The sequence below is a fragment of the Erpetoichthys calabaricus genome, chromosome 12 (assembly GCF_900747795.2).
Source record: "Erpetoichthys calabaricus chromosome 12, fErpCal1.3, whole genome shotgun sequence".
Lineage (NCBI taxonomy): Eukaryota > Metazoa > Chordata > Cladistia > Polypteriformes > Polypteridae > Erpetoichthys > Erpetoichthys calabaricus.
The window spans coordinates 43,930,809-43,953,412 of record NC_041405.2 but is presented as its reverse complement, the minus strand read 5'-3'; the positions used below and the strand labels follow the sequence as shown (position 1 = coordinate 43,953,412).

The 22,604-nt window shown below is 39.8% G+C and overlaps 1 protein-coding gene across 4 annotated transcripts in view; it reads right to left on the bottom strand.

Annotated features, from left to right (window-relative positions):
* Positions 1-22,604, bottom strand: part of LOC114662111 (glutamate receptor 3) — a 410,431-nt gene that overhangs the window by 263,875 nt on the left and 123,952 nt on the right. For all 4 annotated transcript variants that reach the window (XR_007936331.1, XM_028815450.2, XM_028815448.2 and 1 more), the window contains exon 3: positions 1,377-1,616. Coding sequence is in view for 3 of the 4 variants with exons in the window: in XM_028815450.2 (XP_028671283.1) it covers positions 1,377-1,616 (240 nt within the window). In the remaining variant the exon portion in view is untranslated. The remainder of the gene's footprint in view (positions 1-1,376; positions 1,617-22,604) is intronic.

The window sequence follows — 22,604 nt, the reverse complement described above, 5'->3', positions numbered from 1 at the left end:
GGATTTCTTCTTAAAAGTAACATAAAAATGTGATCAATGGTTTATTTAGAAAATTTTAGTGTTTCAGTTACAACGTTTTAGGTTTTGTCTCCTAACCACAACTAACCTCCTCTGATTTATGCATTTATGGGTTTTGACAAATAAGTATTCTGATTATGTCCTGGTCTTCTGACCTTGGCCTTTTTGCAAATTCCCTTTTCATTTATTTCACTTTCACCTCTTTCAATTTTTTTCCCCCTATTTCATTTTTGGCTTATGCTGACATAAGTCATAATGTAACTTTTCCCTGAGAGACCCGTTCACTCTGTGATGCACGAAAACAAGCTCATTACCCTCCTTTACCTGCTGTCTATTCTCTAAATAACAGGAGTTTATAAGATATTTTGAAAAGCTCTTCCTATCACCCAATTCAAAGAATGAGGCTGGAGATACACTGAGGTGACCTTATTGATCACGTGGTTGAGTCATCAGACAGTCCCATGAAACTCCTTAAACAAGTCATATGATCTTCTGTTGCCTTTTGTGTCAATGTCTGGACCGGAATGAACAGTGCCCTTGTCTGTCAGGAGGCTAAACTGCTGACTGATTTCCTTCCCATGGAAAAGCCACCGGAGGACACTGGAGGACCTGAAATCGGCAGATAAAAATTATTTTGATGTCATATTAAATGGCCCAGCATTGACTGTCTTGTAGAATGCCCAGGAGGGGTTGGGCAGCCAGTTGGTAGATGTCTCCAGGACTCTGACTGTTTCTGACCGTGGACCCCCAGAGGATTATTTACTCCAGGGATGCTGTTGATTGGATTTTTCATTTTCTTCTCCCCTGATGTCAACTGGCCATAGTTCAACAATTGATTAATGGACAGATATTGCTGAGCTCCATTTATGCTAATCAGTTTCAAATGGCTTTGTGTTCTAATTATGTAATTTGTAAAGTCTGTAACTACATTTCACCTGAGAACTTGTCACAGTGCTCTGCACCTTCATGGTGAAGTGCTATACAAAACTGAATTGAGTCTACTGCTCACAACACAGGTCTTTTTCACCATTTTCACATTTATGAACTGCCAGTTCTTCACTTAAACACTGCTTAGAGTCATGGCCAAATGGTGACTGCTTTTTTGATGATGATGATGCTAAAATGAAATGAACAAAAAGTGTCCAACTTGTGTTTTATGGGTGAGAATTCCTTACCTGTCAATTAGATTATCCCAGACGCTTTTTTATTTCCCTTACCACCCTCCACCATCACAGGTCCCTGTGAATCCCATGGTGAGAAGCCACAATACAGCACCAGACGTTTGGCATACGCAAATCACTATATTTCAGAACCCCCATTTTGTGAAGCCCTCCCAGGTTTCCTGACACGTCACTTACCCCTATCAGTGTCGTAGAGATAGACAAAGCGCTCCCATTTATAGTGGGCCAGAAGGCTGAGGACAGCACCCCGCAAAGCTGGTCGCATCTGGATGACAAACTGAACATCAGCATCTGTTGGGTAACTAGGAGTGACGAAGGAGGTGTGGAGGGCTCCGCAGAAGGAAGTCAGTGTGTTCATGGACTTTTTGTCGTAGAAGCCAAAGATAGCGTAAACTCCTCTGGAGAACTGAGAGCAGACTGCAGGAGAAAAAAAAACCAAAAGAAAACAGGTTAATATTACTAAAACCTTTCCCACCCACTCCATCTGTCTGTAATTCTTCTTATGCTTTAAACACTGAGCAGACATTGATCCTTCAGTAGGTACATCATCCATCAATCCATCCATCCATGCACTGATTACTTCTAGTCAGATTCAAGCTCTGCAGTGGAAAGCAACCACGAGCATGGTATCAGTCCATTGATGGCAATCTCAGGTCTACGCTTTTACAAATAAAGGTGCCAAAGTGCTTCTCCCAGGGAGCCATTTTTGGTTCCCTAAATAGCCATTCATATGAAGGTCCATAACAAATTCTGTAAATAACCATGGCTAGATAATAACAGATTTATGAAATACCAATGGGTCTGTACTTTTTGAAGGACTCTTGCTGCATACTATCACACGGGTGAAGTTCAGGATTTCTTGATCTGTTAGCATCCTGCTAGGCAGCCTACTAGACATTAAAGATTTCTGTTTCGTCTTCACTTTAGGAACTTTTTCAAAGCCTAAAAATCAATTTCATACGCAAAGAACCTTCTTACTATGAAATGGATCTTTTGTCAAGCAATACTTGACAATTGTCAAAAATTCAAAAACTGTGAATTTCCCCTTGGGATTAATAAAGTATCTATCTATCTATCTATCTATCTATCTATCTATCTATCTATCTATCTATCTATCTATCTATCTATCTATCTATCTATCTATCTATCTATCTATCTATCTATCTGTCTGTCTGTCTGTCTGTCTGTCTGTCTGTCTGTCTGTCTGTCTGTCTATCTATCTATCTATCTATCTATCTATCTATCTATCTACTATTATGAGGAACCACTCAAACCAGTAAAGTGCCATTTTAGAAACTTTATTTTTAAGAGCATATAATCCATTGGTGTTCGTGCTCAGGCCTTTAGTCACGCTTATTCAAATCTGACCAATGTGCTGTTGCTAACTAACATAACCTGTAAGATGGCCATACCAACATGGGGAGAACATTCACAATTCTCTCAGTGACTGAGCCAAGATTTGAATCACCGATGAAGGACCTGCTTGTAAACCAGTACACCATCATTTAATAAAGCACCAGTAATAGCATGCACAGCCACAGAGTACTCCACATGGCTCAATGACACCAGTGACAGTGCAGAGTAAAGTATGCCACCCGTTCTTTTGTACAGGGAGAAATGAGTCACTTTGCCAAGAAGCTTCTCTACACTTGCTTCTCCTTCATTCATCCTTGAACAAAATGCATCTGTTTGGCTAATCAGCACTTTCAAATGGGAAATCAGCCCTTATTATATGCTGCAGATTAACATGACAAGGCAGCGCTGATAGAATCTTTGCTCTAACAGGATCTTCAGGAAACATTTTCCTGTATTTTGAGTTAGCTTTTATTTGACTGTGGATAGTTGCACAAACTGGCAAATTACAGTACGAGGCCATCTTCGTCTGCGAAGGAAGGGACATCGTCTCAGTGTGGCTCAATCAGCAGGTATTGGACTGATTTACAGTAGTCGGCCTAAAACATTTATGAGCTGGCAACGCTTCAAAGCACTACTTAGAGCCATGGCCAAAAGGAGATGCTTCTGTGACGCTGACATTTAATTATATAGTATGTCAAATCTAATCAAAACTGTGACAGCCCTTACAAAAAAAAATAACAGCAACTGCTAGGCTAGCAGCAAAACAGCCTCTGGTGGATAAGCCACTGGGGTCACGGGGCCCGACCAGCTTGTCCGAGAGCCACCCAGCGCATGCTGGGTATTTTTATAGCAACTGCTAAATTAAGAGTTGGGACGGGTGGAAGTGCACATGCACTAAGTGGTCATATAAACTCCAGACATATAAAGACACACAAAGGTGGTGTGGGTAAGTTTAGACGAGATGCACATGTTCATTTAAATGTTAAGAAGCAGCTGGGTTCATGTTTTAAGGTGAACGAAACTACAATAAAATAATGTAAAATTGATGACCTAACTGACATATTCAGGGTGTGAGCTGGGGTGGTAAATGACCCGGTAAATGACAGCATAGCCGTTAAGTCACATTACCCTTAGTCGTAGGGCCATCCCCCAATCCCCTAGTACCTCTCTGTGTTTTATGTAGCACCAGGGAGAACTTCAGGTGTCCCAACACTCCTTTACACTATCTATCTATCTATCTATCTATCTATCTATCTATCTATCTATCTATCTATCTATCTATCTATCTATCTATCTATCTATCTATCTATCTATCTATCTATCTATCTATCTATCTATCTATCTATCTATCTATCTATCTATCTATCTATCTATCTATCTATCTGTCGTTGAGTTAACTTCATTATTATTTTTCTCATGTCTCCTGTGTCATTTTGCTACCATACCATCACGTTCCTATTTCTTTTCACATTTTTGATGCCTGCTCAGTTTTTTGGGGAACTGCATTCTAAATTTAACAGTAGTTCTTTGCTGTATTGTGCCTTTTCCACAAGCACTAGACACATTTGCAGATATAATAGCGATATTTTAAAACCTTTGTGATATTGTATAGGCATCCACATATATCAAATTAATCAAATTGTGATGCAATCCTTCAGGTTCTTTTTGGCTTATAATGAAGAAAATGCAAAGTTAAGAATAGGAAGATAAGGCACCAGTAATGAGCATTGAGAAGACAAAAGCAGTCTCTGCTTGATAGAGATTGTAGAACAAGATAAGCAGATAAGAATCTGGGGTCCAATGTCTTTGGAAAAGGGCACTTGAAAGTCCAAACAACCTGTTCCTTACTCAGGCTACTATACTTTCACTTAAAAACTAAACCAAAATGATCTGCCCACATTTGCATTTTCACATCATTTACAAAAGGATCTCCATCCACACTGAAACGACTGAAAACGCATATAAATGTAAATGTTCACGTACACTGGACATTTGTGTGTCAGTAACATCGCTGACCTCAGGATTTATTGCAAAACTGCATTGACCAGTAAATCATTTGCCTATTGCACATGTATGCAGCATTCAAACTGTACAAAACACAATTTAGATGCGTGCAGGTAAGCAACACCAACAAGCTCCATCGTAAGCAGGGTGACCATTTAGGGAATGAAATATTGTAGTGAGTAGAATCCGTTCAGGGAACGGCCACATAATAGACACTAACAACACAGCAGATTGTACGCTGTTTTAAAAAAACAGCTAAAGACTTTTCTATTTTGAAAAGCATATTAACAAGAATGCTATAATTATTATTGTTTTACTGTATCTGTGTTTTTATCTTGCCTTGCCTTTGTTTAATCTTTTTATGTTGCACTTTGAGATTTACAGCTAATGTAAAGTGCCCCTATAAATAAAATGTATTATTATTATTATTATAACAATAAGCAATTAGATTTTACATTTTTGAAAAACTGAGTTTTCGCCAGTCCACATTACAATGCTAAGCCGATATTTTCTAAGTATATGGTTCAGGAGAGCATTTTCAAAAATCTCTGTATTTATAATGCCAAGGTAGTGTAGAAAAAATATGAAAACAAAGACTATTGTCTGTGTTTTTAAAAGAAAACATAGAATGAACGGGGCCTCAGCTTGCCTGGTTATTCTTAAACATGTCATAAGTGTTACTGGTAAGATATTACCACAGCAGAAAAGTCAGAATGTGTGGTAAATCTGTTCATCAGGAACGCAGTTAAAAGTGAGTCAGCCTTTAAGAATCAGATGCTGATGTGGTCCTCAATTTTGTCCGATCAGTCTGGGACACCGAATTGGATAACTGGGCACAGACAATGAACGGATGTGTGGAGGAGTTCTGCTTGGCATCGCTGCAGTGAAATACCTCTGTAAGTTTATCCAAGAGACGTGATGCTGCAGCACTGAAGTGTCAATTGAACAGGAGAGTAGGCACCTTATCTTGGTGCTGACAGGCTGTTGTAGGCCTTAGGAATTACAGAAGTGTTTAGAATACTTTGACTTAGAAAATATGAACTTGGTCAAAATGATCAGGGGTGGCACTAAGTACTTTCAGGATGACTTATTGATGTGTGAGCACGGCAGGGCCAGCGATACGATCTGTGCTGCGTAACAGATGTTTCAATTCCAGGTTTTGCTCATGACTTGTCACATCCCAGCATGTGGATTCATAATTGGTCCAGCAAGGCCCTATAATGGCTAATTAAACTGATAGTATCTAATTACCGTCGGTTCATTGATACACCAGAAACATCTTAAATGTCTGAGCAGCTACCCTGATCTTCTCCTCTGAAGCTTACATGTAACTTACTAATTAAAGTCTGGGACTGAAAAGCATGAAGTTGCCCATTTCAGTCCTTAGTTCTGATTCTCTTTGTGACCCTGAAATCACTTAAACTATGTGTTCTGTAATTTGTAACAATATATGCCATAAAGTTGCACTTAAAAACTGTCTGGGATCGCAATCACTATAGTAAATAACTATAACTCCACTCCATTCTGTAACAATACAGTAGATAAGGTTTTGTCCATCCATCAAATCAATTCTCCAGTTAGCTCAATCCATTTCAAGGTTGTGGTGATCTCAAGGGAAAATGGAAGAATGTTCCCATTGTATTTGTGGAGGTTTCCTTTCACAGTACAGTGAATCAGTGTCAGACTGATGGGCATTCCAAAGTTTTTCACTCATGAAAGTGAGGTACATAGCAATCCATGCATGCATCTCATTCTTCTGTTCATGGCTCCTGCTTCCTTTCGGACACTGACCTGGACAACTGGGTACGGATAATGGATGGATATATAGAGGAGTCCTGCTTGGCATCGGTGTGGTGAATTACTTGTGTAAGTTTATCAAAGAGATACTGTGAACTGTCAGTTGACTTGGAGATTAGACACCTTATCTTGGAGCAGGTCTCAGGAATTTCAGAGCTGTTTAGAACTACAACAGAATACAGTAAACATCACCGGTTCAAGACAGTCACTTGTATGAGGCATAAAGAATGTCCTAGACTTTGTGAATGGCCCAGCACTGCTGAGATTCTAGTATACGTTCATCTGTTGTCTATATGCGTAGAGTGGACAAATGACCAATGCCACAGCTCTCAGAATTCAAGCTGATGCCAGATGGCTACAGAGGCTCGATGTGTCAGTCTCTCCATATTGCACATTATGGGGTCTTTTGTGGTGAAGCACCACTCCAGAGCAGTACAGAAGAAATAGCTGAATATGTAGTGGAAATCCATCTGACACCCCAATGCAATTCACGCTTTAATGTCATGTCAGATGATTCATTTCCATTTCAGAAAATAGCTTTAGCAAGATTGAAAAGGACAATCGAACTGATGGAGTGACTAACTTTCTTTTTGATAGGCATGTCCAGCCTTCATTACACCTGAACCATTTCGAAGGAATTTCCCCATGTTTGGATATTGGCCTTCAAAGTCATCAGACAACAGCATCTGAATATTAGACCTGCAGGGCTGCACTCAGAATTTTAGGCTGGACGTCTATGAGCAATGCCCAATGGATACAAGGCTGCCAAAAGGGCTTTGCAGAATCCATATGGCCATTATAAGCTACATAGTTCTGAGAATGGAGTTGATGTCATCATGTGTCCAGCCCAGCCAAGACAGAATGATTAGAATCCAGGCAGAGGAATCAAGTCAAGGAAAGGAGGGTCCAGGAATATGTGGAGGGGGGCCAGGGTTATGCGTCTAAGATGTGCCATAGCTGTCTTGGTGTATATTAGATGTGTTGCCCACATTCAATAGGAGATATTGATGGCTGATTTTGTTTTGAGCAGGATTCACATGCAGGAACCCCCTGCTGGGGTGTGAGGAAGCAGGGTAGCAGTCCCTATCGCCACATCCCATAAACATGTGCTTTGATGCTTTGTTTCAGTTTTGTCAGCCGACCCTTGTTCATCTGATACCACCCTTGAATTCAGTTTTTTGGGGCTCAAGTGGCATACATTTTCCTTGGTGGTTCTGGTACGTGACACCAAGACAGTTGTCTGCCAAAGTTAATATGAAATGACACTCATTTTAAACAATCTTGTAAATGCAATTTTGTAAGTGAAGCCTGACAAAGTGCATGGTTTGCTGATAGTAAAATTGACGTGATCATGAAGTGAAAGAAGAAATACTACACGAACAAAGACTAACCCAGGATTTGAACCCAGGTACTTGGAGCTTTAGATGCATCTGCTAGAACAGTCTAAAATCAGATCTGGGAAAGGCTACACCTTATGAGCAAAGTCTCACAAAAGTTTTCTCACCATTTCACAATTTTCAATCTCCACTACCCAAGATCCATTTAAATCATACCAAGGACTAGTTGACACTATCTGTCCATTCTTTTCTGAACCCTTTTTCTGCATGACAGAGTCATTCTAAGCAGGAACTTACCTGAATAGCATGGGCCAGGAGGCAGAACTGAACCTTGGAATAGAGACCTGCTTTTTACAGGACACATTCACTCTTCCCAGGCCAACTTAGCCTTCCCACATGTGGGAGGACTCCATGTGAACATGGAGTGAAAGAGGAAATTCTGCATGGACAGAGACTAACTCAAGATTTGAATTCCGGTTCAATCCATAAATTAGATCTGAGAAAGGCTACTCCTTAGGAACAGAGGCTCAGGTCTCACAAAAGTTTGCTCACCTTTCATGAGACCCTATGCTCAGATGTTATTTTGGAGAATCTAGGTGGGATTGTTGGCAGAGTAACCTTTTCTTGTCATGTTCTGAAGTCCTTCATGGACACAGACTGAGGCTTGTTGATGCAATGAAGAGTCAGATGCCTTTTTGAAAAGTCCCTTTTACCCTAGCTGGCACTACGAATGTGAAGAGACTTCCACATCTGTCCACCAATACCGGCTCTGTCTACCTATTCAGAGTTTTAAGAATTGTCCTTCAAGGGGCTCCAGGCAGGCCATTCATAATGGATTGTGGACCTTAATGAAAGCGGATGGAACAGCTCAAGGCAAAACTTCTTCTGCTAAGCGTTCACAGGCAAATTAACTTAGTGTGATGTATAAGATCTTGGAGAACAATATCAGAAGTACAAAAATGCAAACTGAAAAGTAAACAGGCCCCATTCTGCTAATGGATACAGCTCAACCATGCTGTCCACTGCATTCTGTGCAATTACTGTCCATTATAGAGTCTGATGAAAGGTTCAGTGTTCCAGCCATCAATCCAATCAACAATTGAGTCAAGAGCCATGGTGGTCTTAGTTCAAATAAATGGTTTAACATGTTGCCAAATTTGTATTCATGGATGTTTTAAGCAGTGCATCATCACAATTTAGAGGAACTAAAGACACAAGTCACCCCACTATAGGGAGGCAGCAGCTCCCATTGACCTCAGCAGTTTCATGTGACAGAACACTGGAATGATACACATTTTGAAATGAAGTGCTGAAATCATTCAAAAGCGTAGTGTTCCTGAGGTCATCTGAGAAAACAATCTTCTGCCCTTGAATCGTTTTCCCATTTTATTTTTAATTCCTTTTACTTAAAATGTTGTTATCCAGCCATCCGTTAAAAAAGTGGCATGCTGCAGCTTGTTCATTCCATTAATCAAGATTAAACCAACAATTAGCAGGCAGAAATCTAATTCAGAAGTCACTGTAAAGAAAAGATTGGACTGCAGTTTGAGCATAAATGATGAAAAATGTTCCAAATGTGACTTCCTAGATTTCTTGTCTGCCCTTCAGCCAAGTAATCATTGAATTTTAGTATCTCTGGCACACATGCCGTCCTTCCTGTGGAGTTAAGTGGAAGCAGAAACTGCCTGGAGATGTAAACGGGATGTGGTACATGTCACCACTGATCACAATGTATTTCAGTTTATCTTTTCAAGCAGCACTTTGAGCAGTCCCCATGTTGCCCACACCACCAACAGTCTCGATGATGATGACATTTCGATGCTCTCAAACATAAGGCCATGACACTTGCTCAAGTCACACTCTGCCTGAAACTGGTATTTTCAGACCTATGGATTATGTAAGGATGGCGTAGTGCTTAGCACAGTTGCCTCACAGCTCCAGCGTTTAAAATGCAACTCAGCCAATGTGTGTGGAGTTTTTACGTGCCCTCTATGTCTGCCCTCATCACAAAAATGTGTGGTTTAGTTTAACTGGTGACTCTCAATTAATCCTGTAAGAGTGGCTACTGAGTGTGTCCTGTAAGGTAATGGAGCCCATGTTTGCTTTACTGTGTGTGTGATACTGCCAAGCTAATCAGGTCAGAAATGGAACAGGCGGGTTCAGAAAAGTACCACTACTTAAACATATGAAGTATTAAATTATAAGAACATATGTAATATAAAATTAAGACATAATACTGTATCTGTTTTTGTCTTAGCTACATGTCATACCTCACTCCACCACTGCCAGTTCCAGCTTTCTTTCCAGTGGCGCCACGCTTCACCCCATCCCCTCACATCTCCTCCAGGCTATCTCTTCATCACTCATTTCTACAATTACACGTCTTCAACACCTCACTCAGAACAGGCACGTTATTCAAACAGGCCCTAAGAACTCCTTTTCTCAAGAAGGCCACACTCAGTCCTTCTCAAGTAGGTAATTACAGACCAGTCTCTCTCTTCTCCTTTCGATCCAAAAGACTGGAACGTGCTGTCCCTAACCAAGTCTCTTCGTTTCTTTTGCTGAACAGACTACTTGATCCTATTCAGTCAGGCTTCAAGAGGGGCCATTCCATTTACCGTGGTAGAGTCGTTACGGCTGGCTAGAGCTATCAACATGTCGTCTGTCCTCGTCCTGCTAGAACTTGCCATTGCTTTTCCACCTACTCTGACCACGGCAACACTGGGACTACCCTCAGGTAGATTGAGTTCTTTTTGTTGCGCAGATCCTACCATGTGTCTTGGTGAGGAGAGATGTCAAGGGTGCACCAGGCCAGCACTGGGGTACCACAACGATTGGTGTGGAGCCCTCTCGTCTTCAGTCTCTTTACACCTCCTCACTAGGCCTTATCATCCAGTCCCATGGGTTCTCTTATCAGTGCTATGCCAATGATATGCAGCTGTACTTATCTTTCCTTTCAGAAGACCTCAAGCATCAATAAGAAATTTTGCATGTCTCTCTGTTATTGTAAGCATGATAAAGGAGCACCACCTTCACTTCAACCTGGCAAAGACGGATGTTGTAGTCATCCCAGCTCATGCATCTATTCACCAACAACCATCAAGTCTGTTCACAACCTTGGGTGTGGTGATTGATGATCAGCTGTCCTTCACCGCCCACATTGCAACAGTCTCTCAGTCATACAGATTCACTCTTTACAACATCCAGAAAATCAGATTGTATTTGGCAGAGTATACAACACAACTCCAGATAAAGGCTTTGGTCTTACCACACCTGGACTACTGTACCACTCTGCTGGCAGGAACACTGGGCACATATCACTCACTTTACTACATTGGCTCCCTGTTATGGCATGCATAATGTTCACATCCTTGATACTTGCCTAAAGAGAAGTTAATGGGTCCACACCTATACATATGGAGACTCCTGTGATGAGATGCTATGCTTCTTCTCGACCACTCAACTGTGCTGATGAATGGCTTCTCATGATGCCACCTCTGTGTGGAATCAGATCTCAATGCAGACTCTTTTTATGTGCAGCTCTGAGCTGGTGGAAAGAGCTTCCCACCTCCATTTGAACTTCTGCCTCCCTCAATGTGTTTAAGAAGCATTGTTTGGTGAATTACAAACTGATGTTAGCTGTTAGGTTTTTGTAACCTAGGAATTGCAACTTGCTTGTATTTATTTTACTGTGACCTTTTCACTTGTGGTGATCAATTTTTTAACCTTGTCTTCTTCCCAAAACATCTGCAGACCGATGTTTACTCAATTATGTTGACCTCTTTTATTAGTTGCTTTGAATAACATAATCTACTAAGCAAGCAGATCAATAGATAGATAGATAGATAGATAGATAGATAGATAGATAGATAGATAGATAGATAGATAGAAAGAAAGAAAGAAAGAAAGAAAGAAAGAAAGAAAGAAAGAAAGAAAGAAAGAAAGAAAGAAAGAAAGAAAGAAAGAAAGAAAGAAAGAAAGAAAGTGAATTACATAATTGACAGTCGTAAATTACTTTATCTGTAACTTAATCCAGTTTGGTGTCACTGTGGTCTAATTGCTTTTATTCCCACTGCTTTATCTCTCCATCATGACTTATAGCCCTTTCTTTAAGGATCCTCTGCATTGTTAGTTTTACATAGATTGGTAGAATAAACAGAATTTCACATTAATGATATGATGCACTATGTCTCCACCTCCCCAGTGCCAAGCTACACTACCCACCCACACCTACACCCTCCCACATAATAAGAAGTACCATTTTGCCAACTGCACCCCCCACCATCTGTTAAAAAGGTTTTCTGATGAGACTTCTAAGTGTCTTGAAACTTCTACTATATAAATCTGTGAATTCCAACCCCGTGCGTGCATTGATTTCTGCACATGGATGCAATCACACTTATTAAGTTTGCTATATACCCTGAAATCAGAACAAATACTTCTGCATTTATCTACAGGCAACATCAGGGCACACTGGTTAGCCCCACTGCCTCCCAGCTCCTTTGACCTGGTTGTTGTTTATGGGAGTTTCTCTGGGTATTCCGGTTGTCTTCCCACATCTCATCAGATGAACTGACGAGTCTAAATTAGGCGTGCCCTGTCCAATTCCTGCTTTGAGTCCATTATTCCCATAAAAAAATGATCCAGCCTCTAAGGCACTGAACTGGAAATGCAGGCACTGAGAATGGATATCAATTACACAAGCACTGGACTTTATACCGAAGGCTATTGCAACCTCCATCCTCTGCTGTCATTATGGGAATGAATTATTCTCTTTTGCCCCTCTAAACATGTGAATATTTAATCCCATCAAGAATTGTTACAGTACCACCTTTCTTTTATCTTTAACTCTGTCATTTAAAATAAAAGCCTTGAAGGGTGAATATTGGAGGCTACAGAAAGAGGAGTATTTGATCAAAAATTGCATTTTTTTCAGTGACAATTAGAAAAAATATAAATTATACACTATACATGACATACAGTGCAAATGAAGCAGAAATACTACAAAGCCCAGTGGTCCTTAGTGGTTTTGTCTGAATATACAGTGGCTATAAAAAGTACTGACCCCCTTGAAAGTTTCCACTTTTTATTGTTATGCAACATTGAATGACAGTGGATTACATTTTTCTTTAATTACTGAACAACAGAAAATTGAATATCAAACTAAAAACAGATCTCTGCAAAGTGGTCTAAATTTATTAGAAATATAAACCAGAGCCTTTGCATCTGTATGCACAGGGCTCTATTAGCTTTGCACATCTGGACACTGCCATTTTTTCCGTTCTTCTTTGTCAAACTGCTGAGATTCTATCGATCTGCATGAGGTTGTGACTGAACGGCCCTTTTCAAGTCCAGCCGCACATTCTGAGTTGAATTGTGACCTGGACTCTGACTCAGCCACTCCTGAACATTACATTTGTTGCTTTTAAGCTTTGGTTTTATGCGTGGAGTTGTTGTCCTGCTGAAAAACAAATCTTCTTCTGAAGTGCAGGTTTCTTGCAGGATGCATTAGGTTTTCTCCAGGATTTCTCTTATTGTGATGACTTCATTTTGTCCTCTACCCTTATAAGCCTTCCAGGGCCTGCTTCAGAGAAGCATCCCGACAGTGTGATGCTGCTGCCACCATGCTTCATGATGTGGATGGCGTGTTTTTGAGAATATGCCAAATATGGCATTTAACTTGATGGCCAAAAACCTTAATTTTGGCTTCATCTGCCCATAAAACCTTGCTCTAACCTTCGTGCCTTACAGTAAACTGTGTGTTGTGTTTTTTTATGAACAGTGGCTTTCTCTTTTCCACTCATCCATAAAGCTGCGAGTGTTGAAACACCCAGCAACAGTTGTGGTCTGCACTGTTCTTACCCACTGTAGCTTGTGACTCCTTCAGAGTTATCAGAGGTGTTCCTCACTAGCCTTTGTTTTAAATGATCGCTCAGTCTTTGTGAACTACCTGCTCTGTGCTAGAGCTATGCTATTCTCTTTCCATTTCTTAATGATTGCTTTACCTGGACTCCAAGAGATATTTAGTGACTTGGATATTTTCTTGCCTGACTTGTGCTTTTTAATTACCTTTTCATGGACTTGCTTGGAGTGATCTTTTGTCTTCATTTTGTAGGTTAGGCTATGAGACTGTCTCACCACAGGTTGGACCCTCCAGATAAGGCGCATTTATATGACAATCAATTCAAACCCCAGACAGGTGACCTCCACTGAACTAGTGACGTGACTTTGAAAAGTAACAGTAATTGGTCACACTCATGATTTTTTAGATGTGGCATATTTATGCAGTCATTTACTTGGTGTTTTATATTCAAAATGAATTTAGATCGTTTTTCTGTGATCTAACCCTAACCCTAAGCCTAAACCTAACCCAAACACCTAACCCTAATTTCACTTAGTAAATAGTTTTTTTTCTGTTGATCAATGTGAAAAAAGGAATTAAATCGACTGTGATTCAATGTTGTATAAAAATAAAATGTGCAACTTGCAAGGGAGTTAATACTTTTTATAAGTACTGTACCTACACATTTGGCATTAGGATATCATGCGTGTCTGTACAGTTACATCAGATCTTCCTCCAGTTTTAGACACTTAGTCAGTCATTGAGAGTTGGGTGGTTTAGCAGCACAGTGAACATCATAGTGTGTGAGAGTCCACTAAAGGCTAGTATGTTATTAAAGGACAGGCTCATAGTAATTAGACAGACAGAGGACAAGGAGACAAAGTGAAAGCAGAAAACAGGTACTGAAAATAAACAAGCAAGAGGAGCAGGTGAGGATCAACACAAAAAGTAGGCATAAAAATCCAAAAAAATTAAAATTGTTAGGAAAAATGTCACACAAAATCCAAGATGATAATGAGATCATGCAAAACGAAACTGAGTGACGAGACTCAGTGACTGTAATAAGACTGAAGTTGTGGAGCCTCCTTAAATACACTAGACGGCTCTTGGATAATTACCATTGCCATGCAACTGCAAGTGCGCAGCGTCACCTGAGGTATATTGTATAGTGGACTGCACATGACTGACACCGAAGCTGTGGGGAAATTTTAGCTACCTGCCTAAAATTAAGAGCAAGGCCTGGGGACGCTGCAACAACAAGGAACATCGCCCCAGTTGTTCTCTTGGCTTTCTGAGAAGCGGCATTGCACTCTGAGACAACATGCTGTATGTTCAAGTGTCACAAACACAAAATAGGTTAAAAAAAAAATAAAAATGCATGAATATATTTTAAAAATTGTATTCTTTTGTGTTCCCTATAATTGCATCTCTGACCATAATGAAGCTGCATGTGAAAACAGATGGATGGATATAAATTATTAGCTTCAATTTATGTGGCACATTCTGTAAGCTCTAGAAGTCGGCAAAATAATCAGCTGCAAATTATTTCCAGCTTTGAACAAGGAGTAGGCGATTGCTATTCTATCTTATCTCCTTGCCAGCACAGCATTTCTTGGCATGTCAAGCATGAATGAGATTGATTTGCTGTTTTTAATCAACAGTTCACTTAGGAAAAATGTCTGGAGTTTTCATTTTGTCATTAGATGGAAAGGTTGGGGGATTGTCAGCGGTATACATAAACTGTACATTTACGGCAATCAGAATATACATTTGCATCAGAAAAGTCTTACATTAACTTGATTTAAATTAAGTTTCATGCAGGCTGATACACATAATTTTAAGAAAATATTGATGAAAGTCTCACTAGAATCATTATCACTTGTCTCAAACAGTTTATAAAAGAAATATAGTTAATATATAAGATGGTATAAAACAAGAGATAGATAGATAGATAGATAGATAGATAGATAGATAGATAGATAGATAGATAGATAGATAGATAGATAGATAGATAGATAGATAGATAGATAGATAGATAGATAGATAGATAGATAGATAGATAGATAGATACCTTCATTAACCTAAAGGTGGAAACTGACATCAGGTCTTCTCTTACTGTCCGCCATTTACATTTACAATGACATCTGTATTCGGTTGGGTACTTAAAAATATTAAAGTAAGCCATTTTTTTGTTTTATTATTCTTGTAGTGAGGAATTAAAATGTCATATTTACAGTACATATTGTTAACCAAATCTAATTTCTCTGAATGTGGATTCTGGCTGGCAAGATTAATTTGAGGGAATGACTAGTGAGGGTGAATGGGCCCACCCTCTGCTGAGAGATTTACGCTATGGATCTGTGCCATGTCTTCATTGCCTGAAATGCAGAATTTCATACGTTTGGATTTATTACGAGATGGTTCCCTCGCTGGAAAGGCATAGGTTGGCTTTTTTCTATCATAAGATCGCGAGCTGGTTTTAATTAAATTTAGATGCTGGCTTTAGAAGTGTACCACACTGAACCACATCTAAATATTCCAGTGTGCATGTAAGTGGCAGCTTTCAAATGATCACTGATTCAGCAGGCAGCATGGTGAAATTAATTCTTCATGATTTGTCACTGTTTCCCTCCAGGGCCAGGGCTACTGTCTTTTTCTACTAGTAAAATCATTCCATTTAAACCGGCATAATAATTTGCGATTAGACTGCATGTTCTAATGTCATTGTCTGATGTAAAATTCACTGAGGACATCTAAAAAGAATTGAATAAAAGCTATTGAGACCCCTAATGTGGGTAAATCACAATACTGATTCAGGGTGTTATGGGTATATCTCAAATGGAACTGTATAAATCGGTAAAGTTTAATCTAATAGATTCTGACATTTATTAGGTTATAAACAAGGTGAAAATATGAGGGTCTCTGGGCCCTTTTAATTAATCCTTTGGACCTCATAAATGCAAAAAAATGCTAAACTGTGGGGAAGGGCTCTGAAAATACATTTTAAAAAGACGTTATGGTGTTATAAATCACTGAGTTTTGTTACTGCAGCTGGTAGTCAACTCTTCACAGGCTGGGCGGGGTGAAATATTTGAATGACAGACGCTCATCCTATGAACAGCTTTTGGGAAGTGTTAGTGCTTGCCTTGGTCTCAGTAATCCATTGTGAAACTGGCTGCACCTTCTTCTCAGCTCACATTTGTTGCTTAGAAGGCATTTCCCACTATCCAAAATAAACCAAAAATGAAATAATCGGCCTTGTTGGTATGATAATACTGTTTATTATCGAACAGGAATGAATTCCATTACCGGCCTGTACTGGTACTCACTGTGTGCCTCAATCCTTCCCTAAGCTCAAATATGAATTCAGAAAAAGGCCATTGTTATGTTTTTTTATTATCTTTGAAATGACACACTTCTGTGCTCTTAACCAACTAGAGCCACCAGAGCTCCAAGTCTGATGATGAAGTCACCATTTTATCATTGCATGTGTATCATGTATCATGAAAAATGGCTGTTCTGCAAGACTCTGCTCAGAATTACAAGGTGGCATGGCTTTTGTTTGCAGATTGTGGATCCATGTCTGATGTGATTCATCTGCCTTATCTTGTGGGTATCCTTTAATAAGGGCGCACACAGAAAGGCGACCTTCAAAAGGGCGACCTCAATTGGACGCAGCGAATAAAGGCGCGTGTAAATAAAGGCGAGCTTCAAAAGGGCGACAGCTAGACTCAAGTGGTCTGCAGTTTGATCTGACTTGAGTAAAGTGGTCCTTGGTCCAAAACATTCTGAGTACCAATGGTGTAGAAAACAGAGACATCCTGTCAGATATGGTGCTGTTTAATCTGATACAAAATCTAAAGAGATTCTAGACAACATGTGATTGCTTAAACAAGAGAGAAATCCTGATTTGGTACAGGATTGCGTAGACAAAGGAAGACTCAGGCACTTATGGTGCTCTGTAGTCTGATGCAGATGGCAATGAGATCATGGACCATATAAGATAAGCGTGAGTCAAGAGGTCGACAAGGTGACATTCATTGTAGGTGAGCAAAGTAACTAATTTTCTCAGATACGTTAGTCTGTTATGTAGTTACATGATTACAGAACTCTTGCTTGCCAAGCGTGGTGTTCATGTAGCACTCAACGTTCTGTTTACCCTTTGTCACTCAAGCATATTTATATAATTATACCAATCAAGCTGCTGCATTGCTGCAAAGGGCATAGCTAATGGCTCTAGAACAACCAATCGCCTCCCCCTTTCCTCAAAACATCTTCAACTCGCAGCTTCTCCCATGTGTAACTGGTCTGTGGTCCTTAACATAAAGAATCCAGCAAGGCTGTTTTTGAATTTTACCCTTTTGTTATGTACTGTAAATACATGCAGTAAAATAAATATGCCAATTTACAATGACAAAGAATCGTTTGCTTTGACGTTGCCAAAGTAGTCCGCAATCTGAAACACTGAGAATCACTGCCATAGATAACGGGGAGATCCTGACCCATAATGTATGGTGTTGCAAAGTTGGATTCAGGCACTGACAAGATCCTGACATTTATTGTCAGTTGGGAATGTCCTGGACGGTAGGGGGATTTTGAAGTCTGACTGGTCCACATACCTGTTACACTAAGATCCATATGTGTTAGGGATGTGCCTTTTGTTATATGTTTCATTTTTTTTTTGCACATTTTGTAATTTTCCTCCATTCCTGTCTTTGTATTTTGTAAATATTGTATCATTTTTTTTGTATTCTGCCCCATTGTCAGTCCTCACTGTTACTCTAGCTGGGCCTTCAGATGTCCTTATTTAAACCACCTGTTGACCTCAGTCCAGTGTTCAGGTAATAGCGTTCTCCTTTGTGTCGTTTGCCTTTCTTCTTCTTCTCTTCTTTCGGCTACTCCCGTTAGGGGTTGCCACAGCAGATCATCTTCTTCCATATCTTCCTGTCCTCTATATCTTGCTCTGTTACACCCATCACCTTCATGTTCTCTCTCACCACATCCATAAACCTTCTCTTAGGCCTTCATCTTTTCCTCTTCCCTGGAAGCTCTATCCTTAGCATCCTTCTCCCAATATACCCAGCATCTCTCCTCTGCACATGTTCAAACCAACGCAATCTCGCCTCTCTGACTTTGTCTCCCAACCTTCCAACCTGACCTGACCCTCTAATGTACTCATTTCTAATCCTGTCCATCCTCATCAAACCCAATGCAAATCTTAGCATCTTTAACTCTGCTACCTCCAGCTCTGTCTCCTGCTTTCTGGTCAGTGCCACCGTCTCCAACCCATATAACATAGCTGGTCTCATTACCATCTTGCAGACCTTCCCTTTCACTCTTGCTGATACCCTTCTGACACAAATTACTCCTAACACTCTTCTCCACGCATTCCACCATGCCTGTACTCTCTTTTTCACCTCTCTTCCCCAATCCCCATTACTTTGTACTGATCAAGTACTGAGTCCTAACAGTCAAATATACCATCTAAATAAAAACATAAACATAAAAGGTGAGTCCTAAGCAATGTTTGATTTATATTCAGAAGGAATTTCCTAGAGGAACATCTTGCCATGAAATTATTTATATTTGACTGAAGTAGACATAGATTGCTGTTTGAAATATTATTGTAATATCTTTGTGAAGACAATGAGAAATCTGAGACATTTTCATTTTTTGAATCTACTGTAGCACTAGGCCACAGTAGATGGCTGTTATTCTCCCAATATACCCAGTATCTCTCCTCTGCACATGTCCAAACCAATGCAATCTCACCTCCTAACTGTCCAACTTGAGCTGACCCTCTAATGTACTCATTTCTAATCCTATCCATCCTCGTCACACCCAGTGCAAATCTTAGCATCTTTAACTCTGCTACCTCCAGCTCTGCCTCCTTGCTTTCTGGTCAGCACCACCGTCTCCAACCCATATAATATAGCTGGCCTCACTATTTTCAGAAGTTTAGTCAGCCTTGTTGGTCTTTCTTTTGATTTCTCTGGTTTTTGAAATTTCTGCTTTATTATTTGGTAATTGCTTTATCATTACATGATTCTATATTTGTTCATTTTGGACTTTTGTTTTGGAATTCTTGATTCTTAAATCATTATTCTTGGATTCCTTTGTCTTTCTGAGCTTTTTGCTTCCATGTAAATGAAATTTTGGTGATGGGACCAAAAATTTGCTATGTAGGAACGTTGTGATTCTGATTCTACGATGCTCAAAACATTAAGAAAGATTGATTTTAGCATGGTGTCTGTGAAAATCGAAATCTATTTTCATGTTTTAAAATTACATTTTTCTTTGGAAAAGTATGCGTTTTGTAAATTGTGTTGAACTCCTGGATAACAACATCCTTAGAATGATACAAATATTTTAAAAGAGTGATTTCTGAGATATTTTCACTGAACATTAAGACTTATGTACAAGCATAACTTTTTAAAAAAAAATGTTTTTCTGAAACAATGTTGGTTGTGTTTGTCTTGTTACAGCCTCTAGTCCTACTATTTTGGTCCTGTACTTATCCCTCTATCCTTCAAAAATGGCTTGACCTGCAGTATGCCCAATGAGAACAACTGTAGGAATTGTTTATCTTTTGTAGTTTAGCCATGAGACCAGGCCTCTTGATTTGCTACAAGAAGTTTTTGAGATACACAGTTTTTGTACTTGCAAAACATATTTATATGTTCATGAATGTAAACATAGAGGCACACGCAAGCACACACAGACGCAGACGCACACACAAACACTCAGATATTTATAAGTGCCCTATTAAAGCACATGTTGATGAAGAGAACAAAATGAACAAACCCACACACGCCCCCCACAACAGATCTGTAAATGTCGACGTGTACTGAGGTGTTAAGCTACACCATAGCAATCTGTCTGGAGGTTCTGCCTGTTTACCTCATTTCACCCAATGTGTTTATTTTCAATTAAATATTATTTAAGTTGTTCACTTCATTCTTTTTCCTGCTCATTTTACTCTACATTTATCTGTACTCATAATAAACAAGATGAATGCACATGATTGTATTTTATTGTATAGTACAATCAGTGATATTGTATTGTAAAATACTCCTTTGAGTGTTTTCCTGCAGTATCACTTCAGTGGAATTTATCGTGGACTATTCCATACTTATTTTTTTTGAATAAACTTTTTTATTAAAATAAATACAGTGGTACCTCGGTATACGTCTGCTTTAGAATAAGTGTAACTTGCTATACGTCCTGTTTGGATGTGAAAAATTTTGCTTGGTAAATGACCTTTGTTTGGAATACGACTCGCATGCTAGAACACCGTGCACTACCCTTGTACCCTTGAGACAAAGCCACGACTGCCCACGAGCGTCAGTACGCCAGTTGCTAGCATTCAGTGAACAACCCGCGCTATAACTCTATTTGAATTTCCATGTGATTTTGTGTTTTTTCGCGTAAATTTGAATTGATTGTTAAAAAGTATGAAGGTAGCATGAGTATCCGGGACTTGGCTACTGCATACCGTATGCCGAGAACGACAGCATCTACAATTGTGAAAAACAAAGACGTTATTAAAAAGTAAAGTGAGGTTAAATTTTCATTTATTTCATCTAATTGCTTTTGTATTTATGTATTTTAGTATTAAGCAGCGTTTAAATTATTTTATACAACCCCATCAATGTATAATATGCCAATAACAATAGATTTTTTTTTAATGGGAATGGATTAATCATTTTCCCTTTATTTCTTATGGATTTCTTATGGGAAAAATTCTTCTGGTATATGTCCTGTTTGGTATATGTCCAAGGATCTGGAATGGATTAAGGACGTATACCGAGGTACCACTGTATATAATTGTGTTTTTTGTGCCAGGGTTTCTCATGGCTCCCCTCTCCTTTAAATAATTTTTGTAGGCCTCAGGTTTTCAAAGAAGCTAGGATTTTTTTTTATAGTTAAGGGCCAAAAATTATAACTGTATGATGGAAAAAAGTCAGATTTATCATCCAGTTATTTATTACTGGAGCAGAGTGGTGGCTCTGAGGCTAGGGATCTGCACTGGCAATCGGAAGGTTGCCGGTTCGAATCCCGTAAACGCTAAAAGCGATCCTACTTCGTTGGGCCCTTGAGCAAGGCCCTTAACCTGCAATTGCTTTGTCCTGGGTATGACTTTAATCTGCATGCATCCCTGCATGTAGGTCCTCCAACCTGAAGGGAAAAACCTGAGGGTTGGTGGTAGAATTGGCACTCCGGCCACCATAAAAAAACTTCACACTGTTCCATTCCATCTGAACTTGTGTGGTGCTGAGGTGTCACCCGTTGCATGGCTGCACTTGGGTCCTAATCTGGGATCTTGAGTTGGTTTGTCATGTGGTGGGTGCGGCAAAGCACTGTATCAGCGCCTGCTCCTAACCTCTCTTTTCTATTCGTCACCCATAAAGAATGGTGAAGCCTGATTCTCTCATTCTGGGAAGATTGTGCTGCATAGGGCAGTCCCCCCCAGCAGGCAGCCATGTAGCTTGTTGGATTCAGACAACACTTCCACCCATTCGGATCCCTGAAGTCTGTCCTATTCATGCAATGGAAAAAACTACATATTTACGTTTTATTAACCCAGACACTAAAGATATCCAGACGCAAATATGTGAGCCTTCATCTAAAGATTTAAGAAGCCTCACACTAACGCTAGTTTGTAAGTCCCCTTCCAGCATTTCGTTGCCACACGGGGCATCTACAAGGGCCAATACTGTGTGCACGTCGTTCTGCCTCCACAATTCCTTGGTCCAGTTCCATGTCCATTTCAGTCTCCTATATAATCTTTGACAGAGTGCAGCCCTGACCTGTCCTGTTCAACAATATGAAAAATCAGGATTGATATGAGTTGAGGTTGGGAGTACGCAGCAGCCACCACACGGTGAAACACCCAGATTAAGATCCAAATGCAGACAAGCAATGAGTGACACCTCAGTGTGAGTTTTTTTTTACAGTAGCTAGAGTGCCAATCCTGCCACCAACCCCCGGGTTTTCTCTGCCAGTTGGACTGATATGACCTGGTCCAATTTAGATGCTGGAGATAACCTTCATCCTAAAGATTTGCCT